Genomic DNA, 26,327 nt, shown 5'->3' on the forward strand with positions numbered 1-26,327 from the left:
TAATGGGTCGTGAGATCGCCGGAAGAAATGGTTCCGGTGGCGGAGGAGGAGGAGGAAGGTGGTGGTTGTATGCCGGAGGGGTTGTATGATGGCGATTTTTCCGTTAATTTTTGTGCTCGGACTAGGTGTAGGTGCCCAACGGAAATTGGAATTAATTTATGTTCAATTGGATTTCCGATTTGTTCAAAGAGCTAATTCCGAAATTCCGATCTGATCTGATAAATCCGACTTTATGGATCTTTTAGTAAGAATGTTTTATTCATTGTCACAAATGATGTCTGACTAATGTTGTGTACATTCCTAATATGATTAGCGAGTTATTATATCAGAATATAGATTTACGATCTACACTTGAATGTATTTACCTTTTTTATCACAAAAAAAGAAAAAAGAAAATGTACTATCAAATTGTGAACGAGCCGAGCTCGACTATGTTGGCAAGCTCGAGCTCGTGAAGTATTTTTATTTTGGCTCAAGTCGATTTTATCAAACTCAGTTCGAGCTCAAACTCGACTAGTCAGAAAGTTCGAGTTTGAGTTTTTTTTCGAGTCGACTCAGATCATTTAACTGCCACTTAGCCCTGATCTCCACCCACAAAAAGTGAACAATTATTGCAGAGATACAGAAAAAAAAAAAAAAAAACCAGCACCAACAATTCTCAGTAATGGATTCAGAAGCTTCTTGTTTCAGAATTTTGATGTTTCCATGGTTAGCTCACGGACACATATTCCCATATCTCGAGCTTGCCAGAAGAATCTCGAAGAAGAAGAACTTCCACATACACTTGTGTTCAACCGCCATTAATTTCAATTCAATCAACTCCTTCATCGAAAAGAACTCACTGCAAAACTCCATTGAAACAGTAGAGCTCCATCTGCAATCTGATCTTCCTCCACACTACCACACGACGAAGAATCTCCCATCGAATCTCATTCTCACCCTCCTCAAATCCTTCCAGACAGCAAAACCCAGCTTCTCCGACACGATCGCCGCCCTGAAACCCGATCTGGTCATCTACGACATCTTCCAGCCATGGGCAGCCCGAATCGCTTCGTCGCGAGGAATCCCCGCCGTTCATTTCGCCGCTTTTGCTGCGGCAACAATGGCGTTCGTCCACCACCACTACGCTTCTCCGGGCGGCGATTTTCCTTTCCCGGAATTGTGTCTGCTGGACCACGAGAAGAGGAGTATAGATTCTCTGATTCAGTTCTTGTACACAGACGTCTTCGAAGAAGATAAAGAAGTTATTTTTCAGAATTATCGACTGTCTTCTGAGTTTGTTATGCTAAAAACCAGTGAAGGATTTGAAGGGAAGTATATAGACTATGTTTCTGATGTGTGCCGGAGAAAAATATTGCCAGTTGGTCCACTCGTCACAGGTGTTTGTGAAAATGCCGAAGAGAACAACTCAGATGTAATGAAATGGCTAAGCAAGAAAGAGCATCATTCAACTGTTTACATCTCTTTCGGGAGTGAGTACTTCTTGTCCGAAGAAGAGATTGATGAAATAGCCAAAGGGCTCGAGCTTTGCGACGAACGAGTTAACTTTATATGGGTCGTCAGATTCCCGGTCGGAGAAAAGACAATCACCATTGAAGAGAGGCTTCCTCGGGGATTTCTCAACAGGGTGGAAGGCAGGGGAATGGTTGTTTCTGGATGGGCTCCACAGGCTAATATATTAGCGCATCCTAGTACAGGCGCATTCGTAAGCCACTGCGGGTGGAGTTCTTTAACCGAGAGCATATATTACGGAGTTCCGGTTATAGGAATGCCGAAGAAACTCAACATGTTTATCGATGCAAGAATGTTGGTTGGTGCTGGCGCGTGTGTGGAGGTTCCTTCGGAAGAAAACGGAGTATTTAAGGGAGAAAATATTGCGAATGTGATACGTAAAGTGATATTGGAAGAGAGAATTGGACAAGGGTTGAGGCTTAGATCTCGAGAATTGAGTGAGAAGATGAGAATCGAAGAGGAGCAATTGATCGACGAAACGGCTGAGCAACTATGGCAACTGTGTTTAAAGAACAAGGGCAAACACTAATCAAGATTTGTAGGTATTAATTTTTTTGTGCCGATTTCTCTTGTGATTACGATTGCTAAATTATTCATTATCTCGTGTTATTGGTTGTTTGAAATTCATGCGAGTTGCTAATTAGAAGCAAGTCGATCGAGAAATAAAACGGGAGTTAGTTGTTCTCCCGTTTAGTTTGCATTTGTTGATATTCGACGTTTTGTGATTTCATACGTGAGATTGCAAGTTTAGATGGTAATAATGAAGTACTTTCTTACGTAGTCTCGTCAACACGTATAAGCATATCCGGAGAAACTCACCGACTATAACATCGGAAAACCCCCATTTAACCAGTCTATAAAAAAGGACGAAAACTAACACAATGTAGTCGCTCGCTTTATATATAGGTCACATTTCGAGGCAGCCTAGGTTTTCTTATGGTGGTTCAAGATCACCAACAAGAAGAAAACCAACGAGGCGGCACCGGAGAATCCCAATGCAACACTGCCCTGGCGGCAGAATCTTCCGAACACATTACAAACTTTGTTCCATTGCAAGTGGGAGTTGCCTTCGAGCCCTATAAGGCCCACCGCTAACGCTGCTCCGATGCTCGAAAAGAGCAGCGCCACCATCGTTAGGTCGAAAACGAGAATCGTGGCAGAAATAAATCTCTTCTTTCTACCTCCACTTGCCAATATCAAGAGTAATGAGATTGCTCCATACACACATACTATTGAATTCACCACCACAAAGTACCTGTATATATATATTTAACAAGATCCCATTTGAATAATTGTGTGTGTGTGTGTGTGAATTTAATATCAAGAAAGTAGACTTACACAAAAGAAGACAAGTGATGCCACTCAGCCGTGACCGGAACATTCACCGCGGGCAGAGCGGGAACCAGCTTCAGCGCCACCGTGGTGGTCTGCTTATCGAAGCCAAGAACCACCGCTGCCGCTAGGCTGAGCACCACCACAGCAACCCTCAGAATCAAATTCCACCGTCTCGTATTTTTTCTCTTCTTGGCCACCGCCCATTCTTTCTCTCCACCACCACCACTTCCAGTCACTCCTCCTCCATAGCTACCAACCCTGTTTTGATCAGATTCCATTTTTTCTTTTTCCTTTATATTTTATTTTTTATTCCTGAAAACTAAAATCGGATTTTTAAGATGTTTATAATTATATATAAGAAAGTTTGTGAAGTTGGGAGTGAATTAATTTAATAGTTGGAAGTTGTAAATAAATGACGCATGTAATATATATGTAATTATGTATATTACATGCACGTGTGTTTTGGTGACGAAGGGGTATTAGATGTTCTTTATGGGAGTGGTTTGTAGTTGGCCGCTAGGGTTTTTGGAAATAACTAATTACATATATTTAATTTTAAATACAATCTCTAATTTATTTTACATAATGATTCCGGTTTCTGATTTAATTTTAATTATGATTTTTTTTTTTCAAAATTCCAAAACACAAAATTTATATTTATAATACTTCAACCTCATGGAATTCGGATTCTATGTTACACCCGATGAATATTACTATAAACAAAACCAACATTCTTATATATATTCTCATTGTTAATTCTCAACATGTGCAATAAAAAAAAAATAATAATAAAAAAATAAATTCCAAAACGTATTCTTTGACAATGAAAAAAAGGAAAAAATATCCAAAAATAAAGAAAATAACATTTCTATTCTTTATATATATATATATATATATATATATATATATATATATATATATATATATATATATATATATATATATATATTAAATTTTTGGCCCATGCGATGCACGAGATTGAAGTAAAGTTAATACAAAGTAAAGTTCAATTTAAACGACAAAACTGAAGTTTCAATTCATTTTGATGTTTGAATATATGCATTGATGATAATCACTGATCCATAAACTTGTTTTACAATATTTATTGATTTAATTTTATGTTATTGATGTAATATGGTAGTTGTATATGTATCTTATCTTAGTTAATGTAGAAGTTTGACGAATACTCTTCTTTATCACCCATAAGAGGCTTCAGTAAATTTACTGTAAATCAATGATGTCTTTAAATAAGACTTTATCATGAACAACATTACTTTTATTAATAAGATAAGAACCAAATGTTTTTCTAAACAATTAAATATTTTTTTCATAAAACTAATATTAAGTAAAATGACAATTTTAGTGGGAAAAAATACATAGATTTGGGGCCACAAAGTCGGGATATTTAACGGATTTATTAAACTTTATTATATTAAATATAATAAATCAATAAAATTAATTAAATAAATAAATGACAATTATAACTGAGCGGGATTTTTATTCTAGTGTTTAAAATTTGGATACTTAATGGGTTTATTAAACTTGATTATATTAAATGAATTAAAATAATAAAAATAAATAATTAAATAAATAAATGACAAAACTATCAAATGGGCGGGAAAAATTTCCTAGGATTTACCGGGAGTAACCTAACTTTTATTAATAAGATCAAATGAGCGGGTATTAATAACATCAAATGAGCGGAAATTTTTTTCTAGGTTTTACTAGGAGCAACCTTACTTTTTATATATATATATATATATATATATATATATATATATATATATACACGCTTCTTCCCCTTACAGAATTTATTTGCATTAAGCCACCGTAACAGAGACCCAGCCATAACGTACTTCTGCATTTCCATGGAGGTTCCTCAACAACTCGATGCAGTCCAAACGGAAAGTATATTCTTGGAAAACGTAAACCCTTTTAAAAAAAACACAATATTTATGCTTTCTTGATATCAAGAACGAAAATATCATGCCGGTCTTGTATGCAAATATTTTTTCATTGATCAATTCTCGGAGGTGCACATTGCGACGTCCTTCGAAGAAAGGAACGGCCGGCGTTGGGTGTGCCATGTCAACCGCTTCTTAGATGACGACTCTCCAGAGTGGTTGGGTACGCAGCTTTTGTAGATTGGGGTGAATGGATTCACTATTTTGCTTTACCGTGCCCCTTTTAAACTAGTGTATGCTTGTTTCATGAAAGAAGACACGTATTACTTCCATAACTACCCCGTGTAGAATTCTTGGCACTATTGGAGTGTCATGTAAAGAAATGAAAAAAATAACGATAAAATAATCATAATTTATCTCTATTGAAGATAAAATAAGTGTTTTAGATAAGGGTATCAACAGCAGCAAAGGGTGATATTTATCAAATTCTAAAACCTTAAACAAGTAGTCAGGAAACAAGTTTACACTCTTTTTCCTCTTTTGTGCGGCGACTAAACGTGTTTATGGAACAGGTAAGGGGAGCTAAGATAACAAATGTTCGTCTACATATTGCCGTGAAAGCCACAAACCATATGGCACGCCTTAAAAAGTTCTAAAATTATTTCATAATTTTGGGGATATACTTTTGCATACCTCAGTTCACCAGGATGATCTGGACTTCGAGACGGGGGAGCGCAAAAAATAATATTAGGAAATTTATGAGTCAATTGAGTTCCCTTAAGAGATGGAATAATCCCCATTGTTATTAACTCTTCATGATGGTTGATTGTCAAAGTCTGCCCATGTTATTAACTCTTCATGATGGTTGATTGTCAAAGTCTGCCCATAAATTCGAGACCCGTGATTTTCCTGCCACAGTAAAAACAAACAAACACACACACACACAAGTTGTTCAGAATCTAGTTAAGCAATGCACATCCAATTTCACATATACACAATACTATTGCAGAAGAATCATCAGCACTTAAAGAATAGTAAAATGCTCGAAGAAATAACACTTTCCCAAAAACTTCCTCCTGTTGGAACAAATAAAGTACACCTGGCCCAACTATTAATAAATCATTTTCTCCGACGAGGCCTGCGGAATGAAGATTTCAATTCGTAATTATTCGCATCGAAAATTTGTCAAGTCGAATTAACTTCAATGAATATGTTAACACCTTCGCATTACAATCATCTGATTGATTTCAGCCACATACAAACAATTTTAAATTTATAAATATATATATATATATATAATTCAGCATTAATATTCAGTTGCAAAATATACATTTTGCTTTAATCTAACGATTAGTTCATCAAATCACCACTCACAGTGACAGCTGCCAAATCAAAACTTATAATGCCAAAATCACAATGCAGTATACCCTTATACGCAGTTTAGCAACAAAGATTTCAGCCACATACAAACAATTTTAATTTTTTTTTAAAATATAATTCAGCATTATTATTCAGTAGCAAAATATACATTATGCTTTAATTTAACGATTAAATCATCAAATCATCAATCACAGGCACAGCTGCCAAATCAAAGCATATAATCCCAAAATCACAGTGCAGTATACACTAATACGCAATTTAGCAACTAAAAATTCCACTTAACTTTAAAACAAATGGAAGAATCACAGATAACAACCGAATCGACACACACAGATACCTGCGTCTGCGTGGTTGGGGTAGAGAAAAGGAGACGATGATACCTACGGTGGACGAAGCATTGATTTTGAACGAAATCGAAGTGGACACCCAACACGACGCCGTATAATGTGGCGACGCGACGGTGGCCCGATTGAATCTCCCGGCGAATGAAAAACGCGAAGAAGCTGAATAAGAATTGCTCAGAAATCCAGAAGAATTCATTTCCCCCAATTTAGTTTACACAATCACATTCCGAGGGAGTTTGATTTGAATGTTTATTAAGTATTAGAGTCATTGTAAATTCAATATGATCTATGTTACATCCAACGAATATTACTATAAACAAAACCAACATTCTTATATATTCTCATTGTTCGAAAATTAAAATTAAAATAAAAAATAAAAATTCAAAAATAAAGAAAAGAACAATATTTCTACTCTTGATGAATGAATGGTGAAACTAAGCTTTCGACGTAGACAATGGAGTCGATTCTATCACCAATCATATCAACTCGAGACTTGCGCAGTATATTTCTCCCGTTACAAACAAGTACATCGTATCCACGAACCATTACGATATCTCCATTCTTCGTCCAACACACGGGTATTGTAGGTCCACCGCTAAGATCAGGTCTATCCACAAAGTCCGATTTTGTCCAAATCTTAGTCCAAGATTCTGTCACGCCGTACTCCTTCATAACCCATAAATCCAAATGCCTATCACGCCTTACACTCAACAAACCAAGATAGCCTCCGAATTCCACGACAGTTCCCGTTTGAAAATTAGCAATACTATTTGAAGACAAAGTTCGATATTTCTCGTCCGCCAAATCAAGGGAGATTATAGTACCACGATGACTATCGTCAGAATCGAACCTAGCCAGCCAATGCAGTCTTCCATTCACAAACTTGCCGCACGAAATACTGTGAAAGCGCTTGTCGTAACTCTCGATCTTCTTCCAAGAATCTGCCTTGGAACTGTACATCCGCGTCTCGTAGTGATGGGGCTCTCGTACGTTGGTGTCTCTAATGCAGACAACCTTGTAATCATCGTTCGACTCGTCGTACCCTAACCCGTATTTTAAATTATCATTACAATCAATCAAACGAATCAAATGACGTTCTCGAGGAACCGGCGAGTCGAAAGGGGGAGATGGAATGACCCTGTGTATTCTAGTTGAAGGATTGCATAAAATTAACGGTTCGGTCCGCATACTATAGCGCATGAGTACTAGCCCGTTACACGATCCCAGGATCAAGAAACACAAGCGTGGCATCGGATAATCGTAGAAAGTAGGTGTGACGATATTAGATTCGTTACCAAGGGAAGAAGTTCCTAGACTATACGAAAATCCGGTGCGATTAGGACCCAAAATTTTACGGGTTCCTAGTACTCGACTCAAAATTTTACGGGTGAAGAGGAGTTTGTGGTGGGTCAAATCGGTCAAACCTGCCTTGTCGTCCTCGGCGATCGATCTCTTGAGGTGCTCTTTGATGAATGCTTTGCTGGAGATGGTAGACAACCATGATTTCGAAACGCACTTGAATCTCAATAAGGATTGTATCGGAAGATTATACAAAATTTCCTCAATTATTTCTTCAGGAAGATTACTGTTGGTTATTCGTCTTTTTCCAGCCATTCTTCTTAATATTCTTCTTCTTCTTTCTTCTTCAAATTTAACCTAGATGTGCATATATACATATAAATATATATGTATATAGGAGATAGATAGAATCGTAATAACCTAGTATTATAACTCTTTTAGGCAAACAATCAAACAGGTGGTGGATCACCGCACCATATATATAGGATTCTTTTTCCTTATCCTGCAATACCATGTAGAATTCAATCTACAGTAGGAAATTGTCGACGGGGACACTTGAGTAGTTATTCATTATATTCGAATCATATATTATTATTATTATTAGGGTAAATTCCACTTTACCCCCTTGTACTCTGCCTGAGAATCACTTTACCCCCTCATACTCTCAATTTCACCGATTTACCCCCTTGTACTTGTACAATGTCCCAATACAACCCTTTCCTTCAACTTTTGACAATTTTGACTCTGACGCCGTTAGGTGAACTCTGTAAATTACAAAATTGCCACTGCCTATAACGCATCGTTTCTCCTCCGTCAATATTGTCATTTCTTCTTCTCCCACCACTTCACCTTCCAAGATATCCCCAAATTGAACCCCTAACTTAGTAAAAATCAAGACCCAAAAATTGATCGATTCCACCCAGTGTAAAGAAAAAAAATATATGAATGTGTGAAACTTTCTCTTTTCTAGTCTCGAGAGTCAAAATCGAAAAAATTCAATATTTACGTCAATATTTTGACTCTTGAACAAATGGCGTCAAAGTCAAAATCGAAAAAAGTTGACGAAGAGGGTTGTATTGGGAAATTGTACAAGTACAAGGGGTAAATCGACGAAATTAAGAGTACGAGGGTGTAAGATAGGTCTTGGGCAGAGTACAAGGGGGTAAAGTGGAATTTACCCTTATTATTATTATTATTATTATTATTATTATTATTATTATTATTATTATTATTATTAAGAAAAATATGAATTTACAAATATGAATATTTTTGGGACCATCAAGTCTAATGGGCTAGGAGGAAGGAGCCCAAAATGGCCCATATGAAGGTGGGGAGTCTATTTGGGCTTGGACCGGACTAGAAGTATCCAGGTCCACTTTTTTCAGGTGAGTCAACAGTGGACTACTTGTTTCAACTCGGTCTTCTATGAAATGCTGCATTTGGTGTAAAACATACGGTGGTTTTAAACTATCTATAAAAATAAGAACACGTACATATTGATATGTAATTATGTGTACAAGTAGTGGCGGAGCCAGCATATAGCCAAAGGGGGCCATGACCCCCCGCGCATTTCTCAAATCTTTATTATTATATATAAATATCATTAACAGCGCCTTCCTTCATAATTTTTTTTTTAATACATTTGGCCCCGTAGACTTTAAATCATGGCTCTACTAGTGTGTACAACGTTCGTCAGTCCACTTTTTCATACGTTTACACGTTTTCTCCAAGAAAGAAGGGACAAGGTTGGTATGCTCCTCCCAAATATTTACGGCTCCCGAGCTCCTTTCGCTTTCCACGGATATCGTCAAGCTGTATGTGTCGAAAAATGCCTCCACCGGATATCTCCAAGAAAAATGGACTTGTTTTCAGTTATTTTAGAGTTCACAATGGTATTTTATACGTTCAGAGTAAAAGTTAAAGAGTAAAATTCTTTTTGACTTCATAAATCATAAGTGCTAAGTTAAAAACACCTGTAATATATTTTTCGGTCAAACTCTCCTCCCCTCTCTCTCTCTCTCTCTAGATTTCCACTTTCTCTCTCTTCAAGTATTCTATTTTATTTGACGAGAAATAAGAGCAAATCGTACACTCACAACTCACAAGCACACAGATCTGCTGTTTGATCATTTTCCCCACTCGCATTTTCACACTAACGCAATACAAATATACATTATTTTTTCTCTCTACTTTCGTTTTTTTGACCAAACTGGAAAGTTGGATTTCGATTTCGCGAACTTTAGTTTACTGTCTGATCTTTTCTTCTCCCATCCCAGAAGCAAAAGAAAGAAAAAAAAAAAGTAAGTGTTATGAATTCTACTACAAATACTTTCTACTGTTGTACTATGATTTTGGCTTCATGTAGCTATGTTAGCTTGTTATTTTTGACTTGCTTGAATTATGGGATTTCAGTTTCTTATTGCGGCAGTTGTTTTTAATCACAGTGTGTTGAATCAATTCGTCGTGAAAATGTACATCTGAATGCTTATTTGCTCGATTAGTTGCATTACATTTGAGTTATTTGCTTGAATTTAAGTTATTTTGGTGCCTTGCTATTGAATTTATTCAGGTGCAAATTGACTAAGTTCTAGTTGATTGATCTGCTGTGGGAGTTCGATTTTTTCGTACGTTGTGGAATTTCGATTTTTTTTTTAGGATTTGTGATACTTTGGTGGGGTTTTGGATGTGGTGCAATAGTGTATTATGCTGTGAGAAATGAGGGTTTGTGCTTCTGCGAAATGGGGTGTGTTTTCGGGAAAGAGGCTCGATCGACCGGCCCACCTAGTGGTGAACTCGTAGTCGGGAGGCAGAAAGCTAATGGAGGAGAGAGAGATTTATCTGTGCCATCAATCGGGAGAGAGAAAGAAGTAGTAGTTAACTCGGCAAGTAAATCGGAGGAGAATGGTGGAGGTGGAGTTCAAAATGGGGCCGGAAAAAACGACGAGGAGCGAAAAGACGAAAACGCCCCTCGGCCGAGAGGTGAGAGGTCTCGTAGGTCGAGGCCGAATCCAAGATTAAGTAATCCCACTAAGCACATCCATGGCGAGCAAGTAGCTGCCGGATGGCCGTCTTGGCTCTCTGCTGTTGCAGGAGAGGCCATCAATGGGTGGACCCCACGTCGAGCCGATTCATTCGAAAAAATTGACAAGGCAAGATTTTTTATTTTTTTATGTTTTATTTTTTGCCCTAATGTTATTTTATGTCCTAATATTCTTTCTTGAGCTCATTTTGTTATTTATGGTTGTGCTTCTTTAGATCGGACAAGGTACATATAGTAACGTGTATAAAGCTAGAGATACGATAACGGGAAACATTGTTGCACTAAAGAAGGTTAGATTCGATAACTTGGAACCCGAAAGTGTGAGGTTTATGGCTAGAGAGATACTGATTTTACGCCGATTGGATCACCCAAACGTTGTGAAATTGCAAGGATTGGTCACTTCAAGAATGTCGTGTAGTTTGTACCTCGTGTTTGATTATATGGAGCATGATTTGGCTGGTCTTGCTTCGAGCCCTGGTGTCAAGTTTACCGAGCCTCAGGTGGGATTTGTCTCTCTTTTTATTTTTTTTAATAAATAAATAAATAAAATCGGGCTTGGTCTAAATTTCTAATGTTTTTAATCTGATTGATTACAATAGGTAAAATGCTACATGAATCAGTTATTGTCTGGCCTCGAGCACTGTCACGATCGGCATGTGTTGCATCGTGATATTAAAGGGTCGAATCTGCTAATTAATGATGGAGGGGTTCTTAAGATTGCCGATTTCGGACTGGCTTCGACTTTTGACCCTAATAACAAACACCCTATGACTAGTCGTGTGGTTACTCTTTGGTATAGGCCACCTGAGTTGCTTTTTGGTGCGACCGAGTATGGCGTAGGTGTTGACTTGTGGAGCGCCGGGTGCATTTTAGCTGAGCTATTTGCCGGAAAACCCATCATGACTGGGAGAACAGAGGTAACGAAATTTATTGGCATTTACCGAAAAAAGTAAGTTGTGCCAAAAAAAAAACAGAAAAATGAAAATTGATTGAATGATTGTAGCAGCCTATGTATGCGTTTTGTTCTACTGCATTATGGTGCAATTGTTTTCTTGGGTAAATTTGGGGTTTCGTTATGTTATAGAGGAAATCTTGAAGTTACCTTAGGGCTCGTTTGGTTGCCAAGATAGAATCAGCTAAGATAAGGTTAAACAATATAATGAAAAGTGAAAACCCAATTATTTTTATCGAAATCCAGAACGTCCAACAAAAAAACTCCCTAAAAGGATAACATAATATTTTCGAGTCAACCCGAGAAGTAATTGGGTTTACCAAATGTTAAACAAGGTCTAATTATTTAGTTAATCATGGCTAATCTCCCCAACCAAACGTGGCCTTAGGGTATTTTCTATAGCCACTGCTTTGTATTTTGTTTCGTTATGGTATTTTGCAATTTCGTAGCTTTACATGCATACTTATAATGCTACGAACGGTGCTTAGGTGGAACAGCTGCACAGGATTTTCAAGCTATGCGGTTCTCCGTCGGAAGAATATTGGAAAAAATGGAAGCTTCCGCATGCAACCATATTCAAATCCCAACAGTCATATAAACGATGCATAAAAGAGACTTTTAAAGATTTTCCGTCATCGTCTTTGCCTTTAATCGACACTTTACTTGCAATCGATCCAAGTGACCGTTTAACTGCCACAGATGCACTAAATAGTGAGGTAAACCTCTCTATTATTATTATTATTGTTATTATTAATTTTTTATTTTATGGGATTATGGTTTATTATTTTTTTTTTATTACAGTTCTTTACAACGAAGCCTTATGCTTGTGATCCATCTAGCCTTCCGAAATATCCTCCGAGTAAGGAGATGGATGCTAAGCGCCGTGATGAAGAAGCTCGAAGGTACGGAGAATAATCGTTTTACCTACATTGCCTTGCATTCATTAGGGTCTCGTTTCGTTTCGTTTCGTTTCCAAGATAAGATTATGTAGTCTTATGAGAAGTCAATTGTATAACTGGAAAAAATAAAAGAAAAGAAAATTGATAGTAATCACTAACAAAGCCAAGTTAAGTGCTCAATTTGCCATTAATTACGGGCCGGTTCAAAGGATTATTGCAGTAACCAAACATATATTAAATAAGACCTAATTAATTGATTAATTGTGCGAATTGTAGGTTACGAGCTGCTGGTAAAACTCAGACCGATGCTGCGAAGAAAACACGAACACGTGATAGGGGGATGCGGGCGAACCCTGCTCCTGAAGCGAATGCTGAGCTGCAAACGAATATCGATGTACGTCTTTCTAAATAATATACTTCACTCCGTATATTCTAATTTAACCGTCTTTTTTCGAGTCTTTAATATCGAAATCGTACAACACTTTTACTGCTCTTGACGAATAACAAATTAACATGAATTTGCCCTCTGCATTTTGTGAGTACTGCCTTTATAATAGTAGAGTTTAAATAGTTATTTCTTGGGGTAATTTGCTAAAAAAATTGAATCGAGGGGTTTTTTTGCCAATAAAATAACATGGGGGGTTCTTTAACATTTAGAAAAAACACAGTGGTGCTGAATGCAATAAAACTTTCAATCCCCTTATACATCATATTTCATTTCACCACATTTTGTTGTTCATGAAACATTACTATTAATTTTAGTGAATTTATATAAACTTACTTTTGCTGATGTAAAACAGAGGCGACGACTGATTACGCACGGAAATCCGAAGAGCAAGAGCGAAAAATTTCCTCCGCCACACCAAGATGGAGGAATTGGTTTTCCGTTAGGATTATCGCATCACATTGACCCAACATTTGACCCACCCGACGTACCTTTTACCTCTATGAATTTTTCGTACGCTAAAGATCCCATTCAAAATTGGTCCGGCCCACTCGTGGACCCCGCTTCTGCGGGTGGTGGTGCTCCTAGAAGAAAATCGAAGCCATCAAAGAAGGAACATCGAAAAGATAAGAATTAATTTGATTCTGAATAATGAGAAAGATTAGCATGTAAAATATCGTTTGGTGCATGGAGGTTCAAATTTATTTTTCGAGGCGGTAAAAAAAAATCGATTCGGTTGGAGAGGTAAATTATGTTTTATTTCCGTATTTCTGTTCGGACTAAAAATTTATTATTTTTTTCGGGGCATGAGAAGATTCTTGTGTACGTTAATTTTTCCATTTACTTTTTCAATGGCAAATGAAGAATTACATTTAAAGGATATGCTTGAGAAAAAAAATTGTGTGGTTTTTTAATTATATAGTAACCGTATTAGTTAATTTGTTGAAAATGTTTTTCGTTAAAAATTAATATTTAATAATAAATGCTAATAGTTGTATTTTAGAACTAAATTTCTTAGTGATGATGCTAAAAATATATCACTTTAATTAGTTGAGATCGAGGGAGCTGGGAGAGCAAAGTGGATCACTTCTAACGTGCTAGATGGCCCTGAGATACCTGCGAACAAAAAACACGTGAACTAGGCCCGGGGTTGATCCGGCGGAAACCCCTCCGACGCTCAAGTCAAGTCAGACGTGCGGATAATCGGTAATTGTAGAGAGAATTCGAATAGAAGAATTGATTGAATAATAATAGCGGACCTTCATTAAACGAACTTAAGTTGTATTTATACTTTATTGATTGGGCCGAGATCAATTTATCGGGCTCAACCTTATTCGGATGTGATTGGACTTTCGTAGAAATAGCTATTAAATTGGGTATGTGGCCCAGTAAATATGGGTCTATTGGGCTGTACCAATAGACATATCACTTATATAATAATAATGAGTCCTAATACAAACTAAAAAAAAGTGTCATTTTACAAATAAAATGCTAAATTGTTTTAGTAATATGTTATTGGATTATTTTATTCTATCCTTTTTTATTGAAAGTGCAAATAACACGGCTGGAAAATTTTTGTGAATTGAAAAATCAGACAAATGATCATGATATTTACGGATCCAATCACATATCATATTAAATTTTATTAAAAATTACAATAATTAACTGTAAATTGCTTGACATAATTAATTGGACATGATTTAGTGTAGTCAGACGTGTATAATTTTTTATTTATTAACAAAATAAGTCTATTTTAATATTTATAAGGACAAAATAGACTCCATCCCTTATAAAATTTCCATTTTTTACTACGATTCCTGGTACAAATTACCTATTCAAAATTTTTGTTACGGTTACACTTAGCCCCAAATAACAATGACCAGGGCACAATTCTTTAAGAGAGAAAAAATAAACATAATTTTATTTTTCTGAAATTATTAAAATAGTTTGTTTTTTTCGTCTATTAGGAAAATAAGGATATTAGGATTTAGTTGAGAATTTAAATTACTCAAATACCCTTGAAATGGATGGATAAATGACAATTATAATGCGAAAATATGGTTTGGAGATTGTAACAAAATTTTAAAGGATGAGAATCTCTTCTTTTAATTTGTATCCGCCGGCTGTTGGTTCCAAAATTTTAGTTTTTTCTTTTCGAATTAATATTATGATAACATATAAACCATTCAAAAGAGATTTCTTCATGTCATCACGTAAGCATATACTTAGCAATGTTATATTCTACAGACAGAAGAAGTGTAAAAACAACCCTGTTACGAAAATCTGCAACATAGTTTCAGGTTTCGTCAATCCTCCGGTTTGGGAGGCTCTAAGTATATTTAGAAAGATCTCTTTTATGTTTGATTTCGATATACTGAACATATAGCTGTTACTGAATTTACAAATTTACTTGGTTGTTATATAAATAAAATTCTACTTCTATATATAGTATTCCACCTCCCAAACTGACGATATGATTGGTGTAATTCTATGGTTGAGAGTGGTTCTATAAAGCATTTACATTCTAGTAACAATCTAGAAGCTAAGCATAATAGAATTTTTTTAAAGAATCTTACAATTAGGCCCTGTTTTTCATCGTTTTATGGAGAACTCGAACAAAAGTATCATGTCTTTCATAAATTTTGCAGATCCAATGCAAGCATAATCAACAGATATATTCATCAACAAACAAGTTAACAACTCATGTTGAACACACAACACACATTTTGAAATCAAACAAGATCAAGAAATCCAATACATACAAACCAGCTAATGAAACAAAAAAAAAATTGTTACCTCAAGATCAACGTCGTCATCGGTGTAATGCCATGAAACATCGGCTTTGATGATGACGAAAGAAAGGCGAACAGTGTCGGCCTCGTACTGAACATTGTGTGACAAACACTCCTCTTTGTTTATCACAAATCTAATCCCAAACACGGTGTTAGTAGCTAATTAAACTACCCCCTCTTGTCAATTTACATTAATTTGTTTCATGAATTTTGCTTTTCTTGATATTGTAGGCGAAGATCTCTTCTCGTCCGAAGAATCTCAGTGATTGAAAAGGTTGATATATTTCGTAATTTGACCATACCTCAAGCGGTGGTTGTAATTTATCCTATTAATTATTAACTCTCAATGGCCAACACTCACCGCATTAATTAAAAAGTACGTGTTTTAGTCTAACAATTTATATTTCTCTAAAATCAAGATATATTTTATTGAAATTTTTAAAATTTGTGTAAAGATGAAAAAACGATACCTATTTGAGAACATATGAAGTATATTCCTAATAAAGATTAATAAATATGTCCAGTAATGAATAGTTGTTAGTAAGTTGTATTTAGTCAGCGACAGAGTGAGAAATTCAAATTAAAACTTATGTACAAATAGAAAAGCCATAATTAACAAAAAAAAAAAAATATCCAAAAAAGAAAAAGAAAAAAGGAATAATCTCATATTTATGAAATTATTTATTTGGATTGAACCGTTCAGTTTTCTCTATTCCTACTGCTAAATATAAGGAAATATATCCGACGGTTGAGATCATTCAAAAACTTCACCCATGGCTCCACGTGTAAATTTCCTAATTTTAATATTTTATATATAATAGTAAATAAATAAATAGAATATAATTAATAGATTCCCAATCGTTATTCACTCTCACAAGCTGTATGTAGACTGTACGTACAGCTTTTCTTCTTCCCGTTGAAGAGGAACTTTTCAAAGCCGCCCTGAAAACTCGTGATTTATTTGGAAAATCTCTTCAATTTTTTCTTTATCACGCAATTTTCTAAAAATGCACGGATTCAAATCCGTGTTCGGTTGGAGCTCCGTTTCCCCGCTTTATTATTAAGCTGTTGCCTTGGACTCATTTCTACCAGCTTTTTAGGCGGAAAAGTGCTTTTTCTTCGAACATAAAAAAGCACTTTTCGTATCGGCAATTTAGGTTTGCATTTGTGCGCGGAGTTTCGAATTTCGGATTTTGATTTGCTTTTTTCTCGAACTCCGCGGTAAATTTGCTCTCTGCCTTTGGTTGGTTCGTTGGCTTGCTGAAGTTAATGTAGTTTTGTTGAATCGAAGCCGAGAAAATTATAAATAATTGATTTTGAGACTACAAATTTATGATATATCTGTATGGAGAGGTTTCGAAAATGCATGAACGTGAAATCGAGAATAATCGTCGATAATCGATATAGAGGCTAATTATCGGAATTTAATTGTGTTGTTATTGCAGGATAATTCACCATTTTTAGCTGATCTGTGTAGCTTCCGAACATTATTTCGATGAATTTAACTATGGACAAAATGGGGATTGGTTCGGAAACTATGAAAAGGACGGCGGCGAACTATCTGTCAACCTCCGACCACGCTTCGGTGGTCGCGATTGCATTGTTCGTCACGCTCCTCTGCGCGTGCATTGTGATCGGCCATCTATTGGAAGAAAATCGCTGGATGAACGAATCGATCACCGCACTTATAATCGTAAGTCGATTGCTCCATATAGATATGGTATTTACTTTAAGTGGTTTCTGGTTTTAATGATGTGTTTCGACATTTTAAGTGATTGGCATTAACTTAAACGATAGGGTGTAGTTACTGGAATTCTAATTCTGGTTACAAGTAGAGGGAAAAGCTCGCATCTTCTGGTGTTCAGCGAAGATCTTTTCTTCATTTATCTACTCCCTCCAATCATTTTTAACGCTGGGTGAGCTTCGACTTTGCTTTGTGAATTCAAATTACGTTTATTTTATCTACAAAGCAGTGTTTTTGGTGATTTTGAGTTACATTATCTGCTTGATCGATTGATCAGGTTTCAGGTTAAAAAGAAGCAGTTCTTTCGGAATTTCATGACTATAATGCTGTTTGGAGCACTTGGTACATTGATATCCTTCATCGTCATATCATTAGGTACGGTTGGTTCATATAAAGGATAGATAGTCGTTTCTGCAAAGAACGAAACTATGTCTCTTGACTTTCACGTTTGCTTCATTTTTAATTGTCGTGCATTTCATCACAACTGAAAATTATTCTTTGGAGGAATCCATGAAGAGATGCTCTTGACTAAGAAGAAAAAAGAAGGGATAATTCTCATTTGGTTGTTGTTCCAGGTGCTATTGCCTTCTTCGAGAGAATGAATGTTGGTCTCGCTATTGGAGATTATCTTGGTCTCTCTCTCTCTCTCTCTCTCTCACACACACACACACACACATTTTTATTTCAACATCACCTTAACCTGCTTCTAAAGGGACTCACTTGTTTCCAGCAATTGGAGCTATTTTTGCTGCGACAGACTCCGTTTGCACATTGCAGGTGAATTGATCTACACTTAATCTCTGTTGATATCTTCATTCCCGTCTTTATCCACTGATGCAATATTTATAATGATGCAGGTTCTAAGTCAGGACGAGACACCATTACTCTACAGTCTAGTATTTGGAGAAGGCGTTGTAAATGACGCAACATCTGTGGTGCTTTTCAACGCAGTCCAGAATTTTGACCTGTCAGACCTCAGTGCCGGTGTGGCTATAAAACTACTCGGAAATTTTATCTATTTATTTATCTCAAGCACTGTGTTGGGAGTTGTAGTGAGTCGTCTGTCTTCCTTTTCTTTCTCTCCGATGAATGCATCTACGTTTTTCGAGTACTTTTATTTCGAATACCAAACATCTCTCTTCTGCTGCAGGCTGGACTTCTCAGCGCATACATCATAAAGAAGCTCTATTTCGGAAGGTCTGTCACATTACCCGTAATTTGTTAACAAACATTTAAAAATGAAATTAAAATTTCCGAGGAATTAATTACAGGCACTCCACCGATCGCGAAGTTGCTATAATGATGCTCATGGCTTACCTATCATATATGTTGGCAGAAGTAAGTTTCCGACAACTCTCGAGGAATTTTTTTTATAAGTGCAGGAATTTGAGTCGTTGGATTGAACTCTCGTTCTAACCGCAAAGGTTGATGCTGCAGTTATTCTATTTAAGCGGCATCCTCACCGTTTTCTTCTGCGGGATTGTGATGTCACACTACACCTGGCATAACGTGACGCAGAATTCGAGAGTTACCACTAAGTATGACAACACCTCAAGATCTGCTTCCTTTCATATATGCATCTTCGCTTTTTTCTTATTGAAATATATCGTCGACGAAAATGCAGGCACACTTTCGCGACATTGTCATTTGTTGCCGAGATATTTATATTTCTTTATGTTGGCATGGATGCTCTCGACATGGAGAAGTGGAGGGTCGTCAGTGACAGGTATATGTAGACATACACACAAAGATGAAAATTACTCGTTGTAATATCGTCTTCAGCTATATAACTAAATCGGGATTTTACGTAAAGTTGATGATTTCTTTCATTTTTCAGCCCCAAAACTTCGCTTTCCGTCAGTGCAACTCTACTGGGATTGGTTCTAGCTGGCAGAGCAGCCTTCGTTTTTCCCTTGTCATTTTTGTCTAATTTGACCAAGAAGTCTGAAAAAATCGACTTTAAGCAGCAAGTACGACCTCGCTCTATAATTCCCGTTTCGAGTGAAAAAGTTTTACACGGGACAACTAATTACTAATATTGCAAATTTGTTACTTGAATAGGTTACGATATGGTGGGCCGGCCTTATGCGAGGCGCTGTATCGATGGCCCTTGCTTACAACCAGGTAAAATCTCACACTCTATCTAACTTCAAATAAAATACTTATGATGTATTCTAACACAAAACTTGACAATAATTAGTACTAATTACTAAATACTTATCCTACTTTGTTAATTTTTCTTGTGCAGTTTACTAGAGATGGTCACACTCAGTTACACGGGAACGCGCTCTTGATTACGAGTACCATTACGGTTGTTCTCTTCAGCACTGTGGTAAGTCATCTTAAACTCCCGCAAGTTCGTTTTTTTGGAGTTTAGATTTCAAGCCCATGATATAGCAACCTACGCAATACGATGATTGTATAATCACTAATTCCAAACATAAGATAATTAATCACATGTGAGATAAAACTATCAAGACGAAAAAAAAAATACTCGATTTTTTAGACGCTTTTGGCTTATTTCCGTTGGGCTTTGTGTCAATGCAGGTCTTCGGTTTGATAACAAAGCCTCTAGTGAGATTATTGATGCCCGGGACGCCTATGTCCTTCACGGTGCCATTGCTCGGCGAAAGTCAGGATTCTGTATCCGAACTATTTGACGACAATGGAGCTCTAGAAACTCGTGGAGAAGGTCGGAATCTGGTTCGCCCGAGCAGTTTACGAATGCTATTAACCACACCGACACGCACTGTGCACTACTACTGGAGAAAATTCGATGATTCATTCATGCGCCCCGTTTTTGGTGGGCGTGGCTTCGTTCCGTATGTACCGGGATCTCCAACTGAACAAAGCATGCATAATAATTGGTGGCATGGAGAAGCCGAAATGTGACGGCGTTTCCATTTGAATATTTCACCAGCCTTGTCTTGTTACAGCAGGTTGGTAAATAAAATTTAATTTATTATTATTATTATTATTTTTTAATTTTTTTGGTGATTTGAAGCCAAAATCTGATGGTATACTTGCATGTTGCAGGTTTGTAACACAATCATTTTTGGTCTGTCTACTCCGAATCCAATAATCGAAGTTCTTTTCGTTTTTCGTTTTTGTGTCCGGTTACGAGGGTCTAGATTAGTATATAGGTTGTTTAATTTAATGATCCAGTATACGAGTTGAGCAGTTTTCGGAACTGCGAAGACTACTGTACTTGTGATCTACGTCAGGTTTTTTTTTTCTTTTTTTTTTTACCCCGGCCCGGTTTTGCAGAAACACCGAATGTTTGTGTATATCATTGTTAGCAACACATACCACCTGCTGGTTTTAATTAGCACCCTTTGTAGAGAAGTGGATGTTAGAAATTTACTAACTACAAGGGGCTGGATGTAATTTCTCAAAAATGAGGGATTTTTTCATAAATAGACTTTAATTTGGGAGGTGGTTGTAATTTACCACCCTATTATACTTGTAATTTACCACCCTATTATACTTGTAGTAGTTATTTACCAACCCTCATTAGGAGAGTTGGTACCTAGCCTTTACCAATAGGGTAACGGTCTAGGGTTCGAGTCCCCCCACCCCTATTCAGGGCCGTTCCTGAGATTTTGGGGGCCCTAGGCGAGACTTGAAGATGGTTGAAAAATGGGACCCTTCTACAATCTACGTTAAAACTCTTTCTAAAAAGATGATAAAATCTATGTGAACTCGTTTTTATAAGGTATATAGCTAGAGGCAAGACTATATATTTCCGGGGGTTCGGGGGCAGCGCCCCCGATTTTTTTTAACGATAATTTTCATCAAGTGGGCACTAAAACAAGTGTAAATATAGAAAGATAAATAGCTAATGTACTATTATAATTCGGGGCTCCATGATTAGAGGAATTATAGAAATAAGTAAAAATCGTTGATCAATATCTATTCATTGAGTTCGCAATAATTATACATATAATATATATTTTTTTAAATAAATACTAATATATAAAGGGAATAAAAAAAATTTTGGGGCCCTAAATTTTTACAAAAATTCGGGGGCCCTAGGCGACCGCCTACTTCGCCTCCCCTCAGAACCGGCCCTGCCCCTATTTCCCCTTGCAATGGACTTGAATTTACTCAAAAAAAAAAAAAGTTATTGAGGGCCAAATGCAAATTCACAGAGTTTTGAGGAATTTTAAGTGAACAAGCAAAATGTCCAAATAATAATAATTAATTGTAAGGGCTTGACATCAAGAACTAGAGTCTGCTCAACCACTTTCTTCCTAACTTTGTTCCATCTCTATTTCCTTTTGTACATTCGTATATAAATATATTTTAAAACGTGCAATAGTCTAAGCCTACATATGCAAGAGATTGAAAATAAAAAGAAGATTAAAATTGTATTGTAAATTAAATTTTTATAAATTAATACAATTGGATTGATAAAATTCTATTAATTTAGTGAAATATTAAACCATCGAACTAATAATTTAATACGTTTACACTGAGCGAGGACATAGATATATTATTATTTAAGCAATTTTATTAATTTATCGAGGTTATGTAGGAAATGCATTATTATTTAAACCAAACAAGAAAAATAAAATATATAAAAATCCCTAAATAATACTCCTTTTTTTAATTAATATTGAATATTATTGAAAATATATTGTATTTTCATTAAAAACATATTAAAATGTTATATATTGGATTAAAAAGTTGAAATTTATTATACTTTCAGTAATTTACAATTACCATATAATTATAACAATTTATAATATTGTTCAAGAAAAATGGTAATTGGAAAAACCACTTCAATATTAACTACCTAGAAATTGACAACTCTTTCAGCCAGGTGGGCAAGAATTTAACCCCCTACAACCGCCCCGCCGGCCGCTGTCCGCCGTCGTACACCCACCCCCACCCTAGACCAACACCAACCCAACCCCCCCCCCCCCCCCCCCCCCACCCTAAACTTGCATCCAAACACCCCCTATTTCGATACAAGCAAAGAAAGAAAATAAATAGCAAAAAATATATATTTAAATAAATAAATAAAAAGTGAAGAAAAAAGTGCCTATAAAACAGCATAAAACCTTCCGCCTTTCTCACTCATCTCACTCTCTCTCTAAAAACTTTCTTCTGCTACCAAATTTTGATACAGCACACTCTTCGTGCTCTCCGCCACCCTTTCTTTCTCTTCTTCCCCCAATTTATCAGATCCATTTTTCTTCTTATCACTTCACTAATGGCTTCCTTTACTGCTTCCTCCGTCTCCTTCTCCTGCATTTCTTTCTCCAAGCAAAACCAGGTTCATTTTTTTTTAATTTTTCTTTTTCATGAATTAATTGTGTGTTTTATATATATATATATATGGTTATATACATTGTGTTCAGTATAGATCTGTGTATGAGATTTCGTCTTTCATTCTTCTAATCTCTGATGTTTGATCCATTACCTTTGTTTTTAATTGACTCAATAGTAATTAGTGTTGATCCTTTTTCAGCTGGATCGTGACTTGTGAATTTTTTTTTTTTTTTTTAAATGTAAATCTGTGTTTTGCATAGTTTATATATTGATTTCCATTTCAAAAATCTTCATGATTCAATGTTGTCGATTTTTTTCTGATCTACTGATTATTGTACAAAAAGATAGTTTTTGAGCTCTGATTTTGTTATGGATTTCTAAATAAAATGCAAAATATTGAAATTATTTTGATTGTCACATACCAATTTGATTATTTATTGCTATCGTGCTGAAGAGGTTCATTTTATTTTGTAATTGTTTCGCTGGTAATTATAACTTTTTCGATCGAAGCAGGTCTCGAATTTGAGGAAGGCATCACTTCCATTGAGTGGAAAGGGCTTCTCTTCTCATAAGCTGCCTGCCCTTCGTTTCCGTGTTGCCTGTGCGGTATGATGATTATTAATTATCCGTCTCTACTTTTATTCATTGTTTAAACTGATTATGTCTCGTGCAAAATCGTGAATTTTTTTTTATCGAAAACAAAAAAAAAGAACCGAAATTGTTTTGGTTTGTTAAATCTTCATTAACATGCAATTTACTTTGACTTAATGATGTTTGTAACAACTCGAAAATGGTTCTCTGTTATGCAGGCGAAGCCAGAGACGGTGACGAAAGTTGTTGAAATTGTGAAGAAGCAATTGGCTCTTCCAGCTGACCGTGATGTCACTGGTGACTCGAAGTTTGCGACACTTGGCGCCGATTCTCTTGACACGGTAAATTCTTATGTTGTTATATTACAATGCTGTGGTACATTCGGTAAATTAAAATCTTTAGTTAGGTACTCAGCACGAAATATCAACTATTCAGTATGTTGATACCAGATCAATCTGTAAACCTGTATATTACACCACCTAAATGGCATCGTTGTGTTGTTATTGCATAATATCAAGTGATATTAAATGTAATGACATATATGTTTTCATGAATATAATATAATGGCATATAAGAGTTCCTTCGTATTTGATCACAAATTTACTTGTCTAGTATATATGAAACATGCTTTTGTAACCGCCATAACAGAACATAATGCGATGTTGGTAATGCCGTCCTGCTCTAATCCAACTTTTTTCGCTAATCCCATTTTTGAACATGTTTACGAGTTTCTGGTAATGAGTTATTCGACGTAAATGCTCTAATCTTGCTATAACAATCGTGAACTAAAATGCTTTTCTGATGTACCAAATGCTGTCAAAAAATCCTCTTTGAAGAATAAAAATTCACTCATTCTTCACATTTCGAATAGACTCATTTCTCATTTTTTGGTTGGCAGGTTTCTCTGCACTCCGTTTATTATTAAACCTGTGAAAGATTCTTATTTTTGCTTTTTTTTTTGCACTTTTAACTTTTTAAATTGCCGTAAAATTCAATCATAACAAATATTTATCTCCATATAGGTTGAGATTGTGATGGGACTTGAGGAGGAGTTCGGAATCAGCGTCGAAGAAGAAAGCGCACAGAGCATCGCCACCGTTCAAGATGCTGCTGATCTGATCGAGAAGCTCTTGGAGAAGAACTAGAAGAAAATAATTAAGCCTTTTACTTAGCTTTGCTAGAAAAAGTTTGTTCGTTTTTTCTCTCCTTTTTTTTTCCGCAATATCTTATGTTGCCTGTTATATCGAGCGAACTTGAGTACCTTGGCTAGAATGAACCTTATTATCTCTATTTATTTCGAGACTTTTTTTATTTCTTTTGAAGAACTAAGCTTGTTGGTCTTTGCATTTTCGTGTTAGAACTTCGACCGGTCTTTATATAGTATGTTCTAAATTTTGCTTCTGCCGGCATATGTTTTGATCGAATATCGGTAAATTATGAACAACTAAGGTAAGGTGTTAACTTGGGAAAATAATAATTTGTTTATTTATTAAAGATTTAATTGTAATATTTTTAGATACTACATTTGTAAACTGTAGTGAAATATCATTTGACACAATCATGAGAATTTTGAATTATGAGTATATTTATGTAATAATGGGGTCCCTTTTCACATGCAACTCCACTTGATTACAACCCATATTCCCACTTTTGCCTCTAAAAAATTGAAGAAACTCATCCCAAAAATTTATCTTGTATTTTATTATTTTTTTTAATAATTAATAACTAATTATTAGAAATGTATTAGCTAAACAAAAACATAATAAAGAGTGGATTATTGAAAAAGATAAGCAATTTACACTAGCTAGTTCATAAGAAAATGATTACATGCACTATCATATACACTAGAAAGTAGGAAGAAACAAAAACAAATTAAACTTCAATGCTGGAAAAAAAAATGAGTACCTCACACAATGAAAACCACCAATAACCAAGAACACAAGAACCCCTTAGAAAGAAGAGCACCAAATCCTAACCCTTTCACTAAAATTCGAGAAACCGCAGACGATTCTTGCAACAAGCCAAACGGGGCGAATGCAGTATCGAGACCCGTTAAATCCGGGTTGGGCGGGCTACGAGAGGATGGTATTGTGGGCATAAAAGAACCCGTCGGAGGATCCGCCGGGTCGCCCCGCGTGGAAGGCAAGAGAGGAGCAATTTCAGGTGAGAGTAGTTGAGGCAATGATGATGAAGCTATTAGTGTGGGTGAGGAGGCCACAGCAAAGATTGTAGTAATGGCTGCTGCAAGAAATACTAAGGAAGAAGCCATTGTAGTAGTATATATATTGATATATATAGTGGGATGAACAAGTTTGATCAAAATAAACACTATGATTGAGGAAATGTAAAAAAGGGTTCTTTTGAAATCAATAGATATTATTGGGGTTATAAAGTGCCACATGAATTTGTGATCATTGGGGAGTTGATTATATATATTGTGTGTGTGTGTGTGTGTGTCAGTGTGTGTGTGTGTGATGGGATTTTGCATGTGGAGGACAGGTGGAGGGGGAGAGGTTAAGGTTGTTTGGTAGTGAATTTGGTAATAATTTCTTGAAATATGAGATTGAAATGCTAGCTTGATTGGCGCATGATTCCTTTTTTTTTCCATCCCGTGATGGAGGAAAATGAGAAAGCACACACCAATGTGGGTGTGTGCGTGTTTGTGTGCTTATGAAAATTAAAGATCAACGAGGTGTAGCAAGTCTAAACCAATTTTTATTTCTTTAAATCAAATGAAATTATTGGCAATTATTCCACACTCTAGCTCTAGAGTGTGCAATTCTGTCAAAGCTACATACATAATAGATTAGGTG

General features: G+C 36.0%; 7 protein-coding genes across 11 annotated transcripts in view; 5 read left to right on the forward strand and 2 right to left on the reverse strand.

Moving 5' to 3' along the window:
* Positions 1 to 26,327, forward strand: part of LOC105961405 (superoxide dismutase [Cu-Zn]) — an 87,331-nt gene that overhangs the window by 42,973 nt on the left and 18,031 nt on the right. The gene's annotated exons all lie outside the window — the stretch shown is intronic.
* Positions 598 to 3,260, forward strand: LOC105962176 (beta-D-glucosyl crocetin beta-1,6-glucosyltransferase). Its single transcript, XM_012986473.2, has 2 exons — positions 598 to 2,054; positions 2,419 to 3,260. Exon 1 carries the CDS (start codon positions 665 to 667, stop codon positions 2,039 to 2,041), a length of 1,377 nt encoding a protein of 458 aa, XP_012841927.2. The 5' UTR covers positions 598 to 664; the 3' UTR covers positions 2,042 to 2,054; positions 2,419 to 3,260.
* On the reverse strand, positions 2,437 to 3,125 carry LOC105961352 (CASP-like protein 1E1). Its single transcript, XM_012985585.2, has 2 exons — positions 2,851 to 3,125; positions 2,437 to 2,767 (listed from the first exon to the last, which is right to left on the reverse strand). Exons 1-2 carry the CDS (start codon positions 3,123 to 3,125, stop codon positions 2,437 to 2,439), a joined length of 606 nt encoding a protein of 201 aa, XP_012841039.2.
* On the reverse strand, positions 5,844 to 8,089 carry LOC105962493 (F-box/kelch-repeat protein At3g23880). The gene is made up of 2 exons (XM_088814044.1): positions 6,512 to 8,089; positions 5,844 to 5,971 (listed from the first exon to the last, which is right to left on the reverse strand). The coding sequence occupies exon 1, from the start codon at positions 8,087 to 8,089 to the stop codon at positions 6,884 to 6,886; it is 1,206 nt and encodes a 401-aa protein (XP_088670170.1). The 3' UTR covers positions 5,844 to 5,971; positions 6,512 to 6,883.
* On the forward strand, positions 9,740 to 14,599 carry LOC105961364 (putative serine/threonine-protein kinase At1g54610). Of its 3 annotated transcripts, XR_016029544.1 has the most exons (9): positions 9,750 to 10,074; positions 10,344 to 10,923; positions 11,030 to 11,314; positions 11,414 to 11,731; positions 12,255 to 12,482; positions 12,568 to 12,668; positions 12,942 to 13,059; positions 13,466 to 13,854; positions 14,161 to 14,599. XR_016029544.1 is itself a non-coding variant. In XM_012985593.2 (8 exons), the coding sequence occupies exons 2-8, from the start codon at positions 10,513 to 10,515 to the stop codon at positions 13,745 to 13,747; spliced, it is 1,743 nt and encodes a 580-aa protein (XP_012841047.2). In that variant the 5' UTR covers positions 9,740 to 10,074; positions 10,344 to 10,512; the 3' UTR covers positions 13,748 to 13,935. The 3 variants fall into 3 exon arrangements, 2 of the variants coding, with proteins under 2 accessions (XP_012841047.2, XP_088669270.1); XM_012985593.2 differs by lacking the exon at positions 14,161 to 14,599 and having other exon boundaries at positions 9,740 to 10,074; positions 13,466 to 13,935; XM_088813144.1 differs by lacking the exons at positions 9,750 to 10,074; positions 14,161 to 14,599 and adding an exon at positions 10,133 to 10,245 and having other exon boundaries at positions 13,466 to 13,935.
* Positions 16,742 to 21,106, forward strand: LOC105961373 (sodium/hydrogen exchanger 1-like). Of its 3 annotated transcripts, none has more exons than XR_016029527.1 (16): positions 16,742 to 17,123; positions 17,348 to 17,595; positions 17,700 to 17,818; positions 17,924 to 18,021; positions 18,222 to 18,278; positions 18,377 to 18,423; positions 18,504 to 18,698; positions 18,797 to 18,843; positions 18,918 to 18,984; positions 19,084 to 19,184; positions 19,271 to 19,372; positions 19,484 to 19,616; positions 19,708 to 19,770; positions 19,895 to 19,978; positions 20,194 to 20,589; positions 20,651 to 21,106. XR_016029527.1 is itself a non-coding variant. In XM_088813029.1 (16 exons), the coding sequence occupies exons 2-15, from the start codon at positions 17,398 to 17,400 to the stop codon at positions 20,536 to 20,538; spliced, it is 1,656 nt and encodes a 551-aa protein (XP_088669155.1). In that variant the 5' UTR covers positions 16,742 to 17,123; positions 17,348 to 17,397; the 3' UTR covers positions 20,539 to 20,585; positions 20,683 to 21,106. The 3 variants fall into 3 exon arrangements, 2 of the variants coding, with proteins under 2 accessions (XP_088669155.1, XP_088669154.1); XM_088813029.1 differs by having other exon boundaries at positions 20,194 to 20,585; positions 20,683 to 21,106; XM_088813028.1 differs by having other exon boundaries at positions 16,770 to 17,123; positions 20,194 to 20,574; positions 20,675 to 20,746.
* LOC105961395 (acyl carrier protein 1, chloroplastic) lies at positions 22,443 to 24,915 on the forward strand. Its single transcript, XM_012985622.2, has 4 exons — positions 22,443 to 22,927; positions 23,437 to 23,529; positions 23,733 to 23,855; positions 24,537 to 24,915. Exons 1-4 carry the CDS (start codon positions 22,865 to 22,867, stop codon positions 24,657 to 24,659), a joined length of 402 nt encoding a protein of 133 aa, XP_012841076.2. The 5' UTR covers positions 22,443 to 22,864; the 3' UTR covers positions 24,660 to 24,915.

Source organism: Erythranthe guttata, chromosome 14 (genome assembly GCF_056151865.1).
Source record: "Erythranthe guttata isolate IM_541 chromosome 14, IM_541, whole genome shotgun sequence".
Lineage (NCBI taxonomy): Eukaryota > Viridiplantae > Streptophyta > Magnoliopsida > Lamiales > Phrymaceae > Erythranthe > Erythranthe guttata.

Coding starts and splice junctions, on each gene's coding strand:
- LOC105962493 (XM_088814044.1), bottom strand. CDS start 8,089: ATGGCTGGAAAAAGACGAATAACCAACAGTAATCTTCCTGAAGAAATA.
- LOC105961395 (XM_012985622.2), top strand. CDS start 22,865: ATGGCTTCCTTTACTGCTTCCTCCGTCTCCTTCTCCTGCATTTCTTTC. Junction 22,928..23,436: donor CTTTCTCCAAGCAAAACCAG/GTTCATTTTTTT, acceptor CGATCGAAGCAG/GTCTCGAATTTGAGGAAGGC. Junction 23,856..24,536: donor GCGCCGATTCTCTTGACACG/GTAAATTCTTAT, acceptor ATCTCCATATAG/GTTGAGATTGTGATGGGACT.
- LOC105961373 (XM_088813029.1), top strand. CDS start 17,398: ATGAATTTAACTATGGACAAAATGGGGATTGGTTCGGAAACTATGAAA. Junction 18,022..18,221: donor CTTCATCGTCATATCATTAG/GTACGGTTGGTT, acceptor TTGTTGTTCCAG/GTGCTATTGCCTTCTTCGAG. Junction 19,771..19,894: donor TGGCCCTTGCTTACAACCAG/GTAAAATCTCAC, acceptor TTTCTTGTGCAG/TTTACTAGAGATGGTCACAC.
- LOC105961352 (XM_012985585.2), bottom strand. CDS start 3,125: ATGGAATCTGATCAAAACAGGGTTGGTAGCTATGGAGGAGGAGTGACT. Junction 2,768..2,850: donor CATCACTTGTCTTCTTTTGT/GTAAGTCTACTT, acceptor ATATATATACAG/GTACTTTGTGGTGGTGAATT.
- LOC105961364 (XM_012985593.2), top strand. CDS start 10,513: ATGGGGTGTGTTTTCGGGAAAGAGGCTCGATCGACCGGCCCACCTAGT. Junction 12,669..12,941: donor CGTGATGAAGAAGCTCGAAG/GTACGGAGAATA, acceptor TGCGAATTGTAG/GTTACGAGCTGCTGGTAAAA. Junction 13,060..13,465: donor AGCTGCAAACGAATATCGAT/GTACGTCTTTCT, acceptor GATGTAAAACAG/AGGCGACGACTGATTACGCA.
- LOC105962176 (XM_012986473.2), top strand. CDS start 665: ATGGATTCAGAAGCTTCTTGTTTCAGAATTTTGATGTTTCCATGGTTA.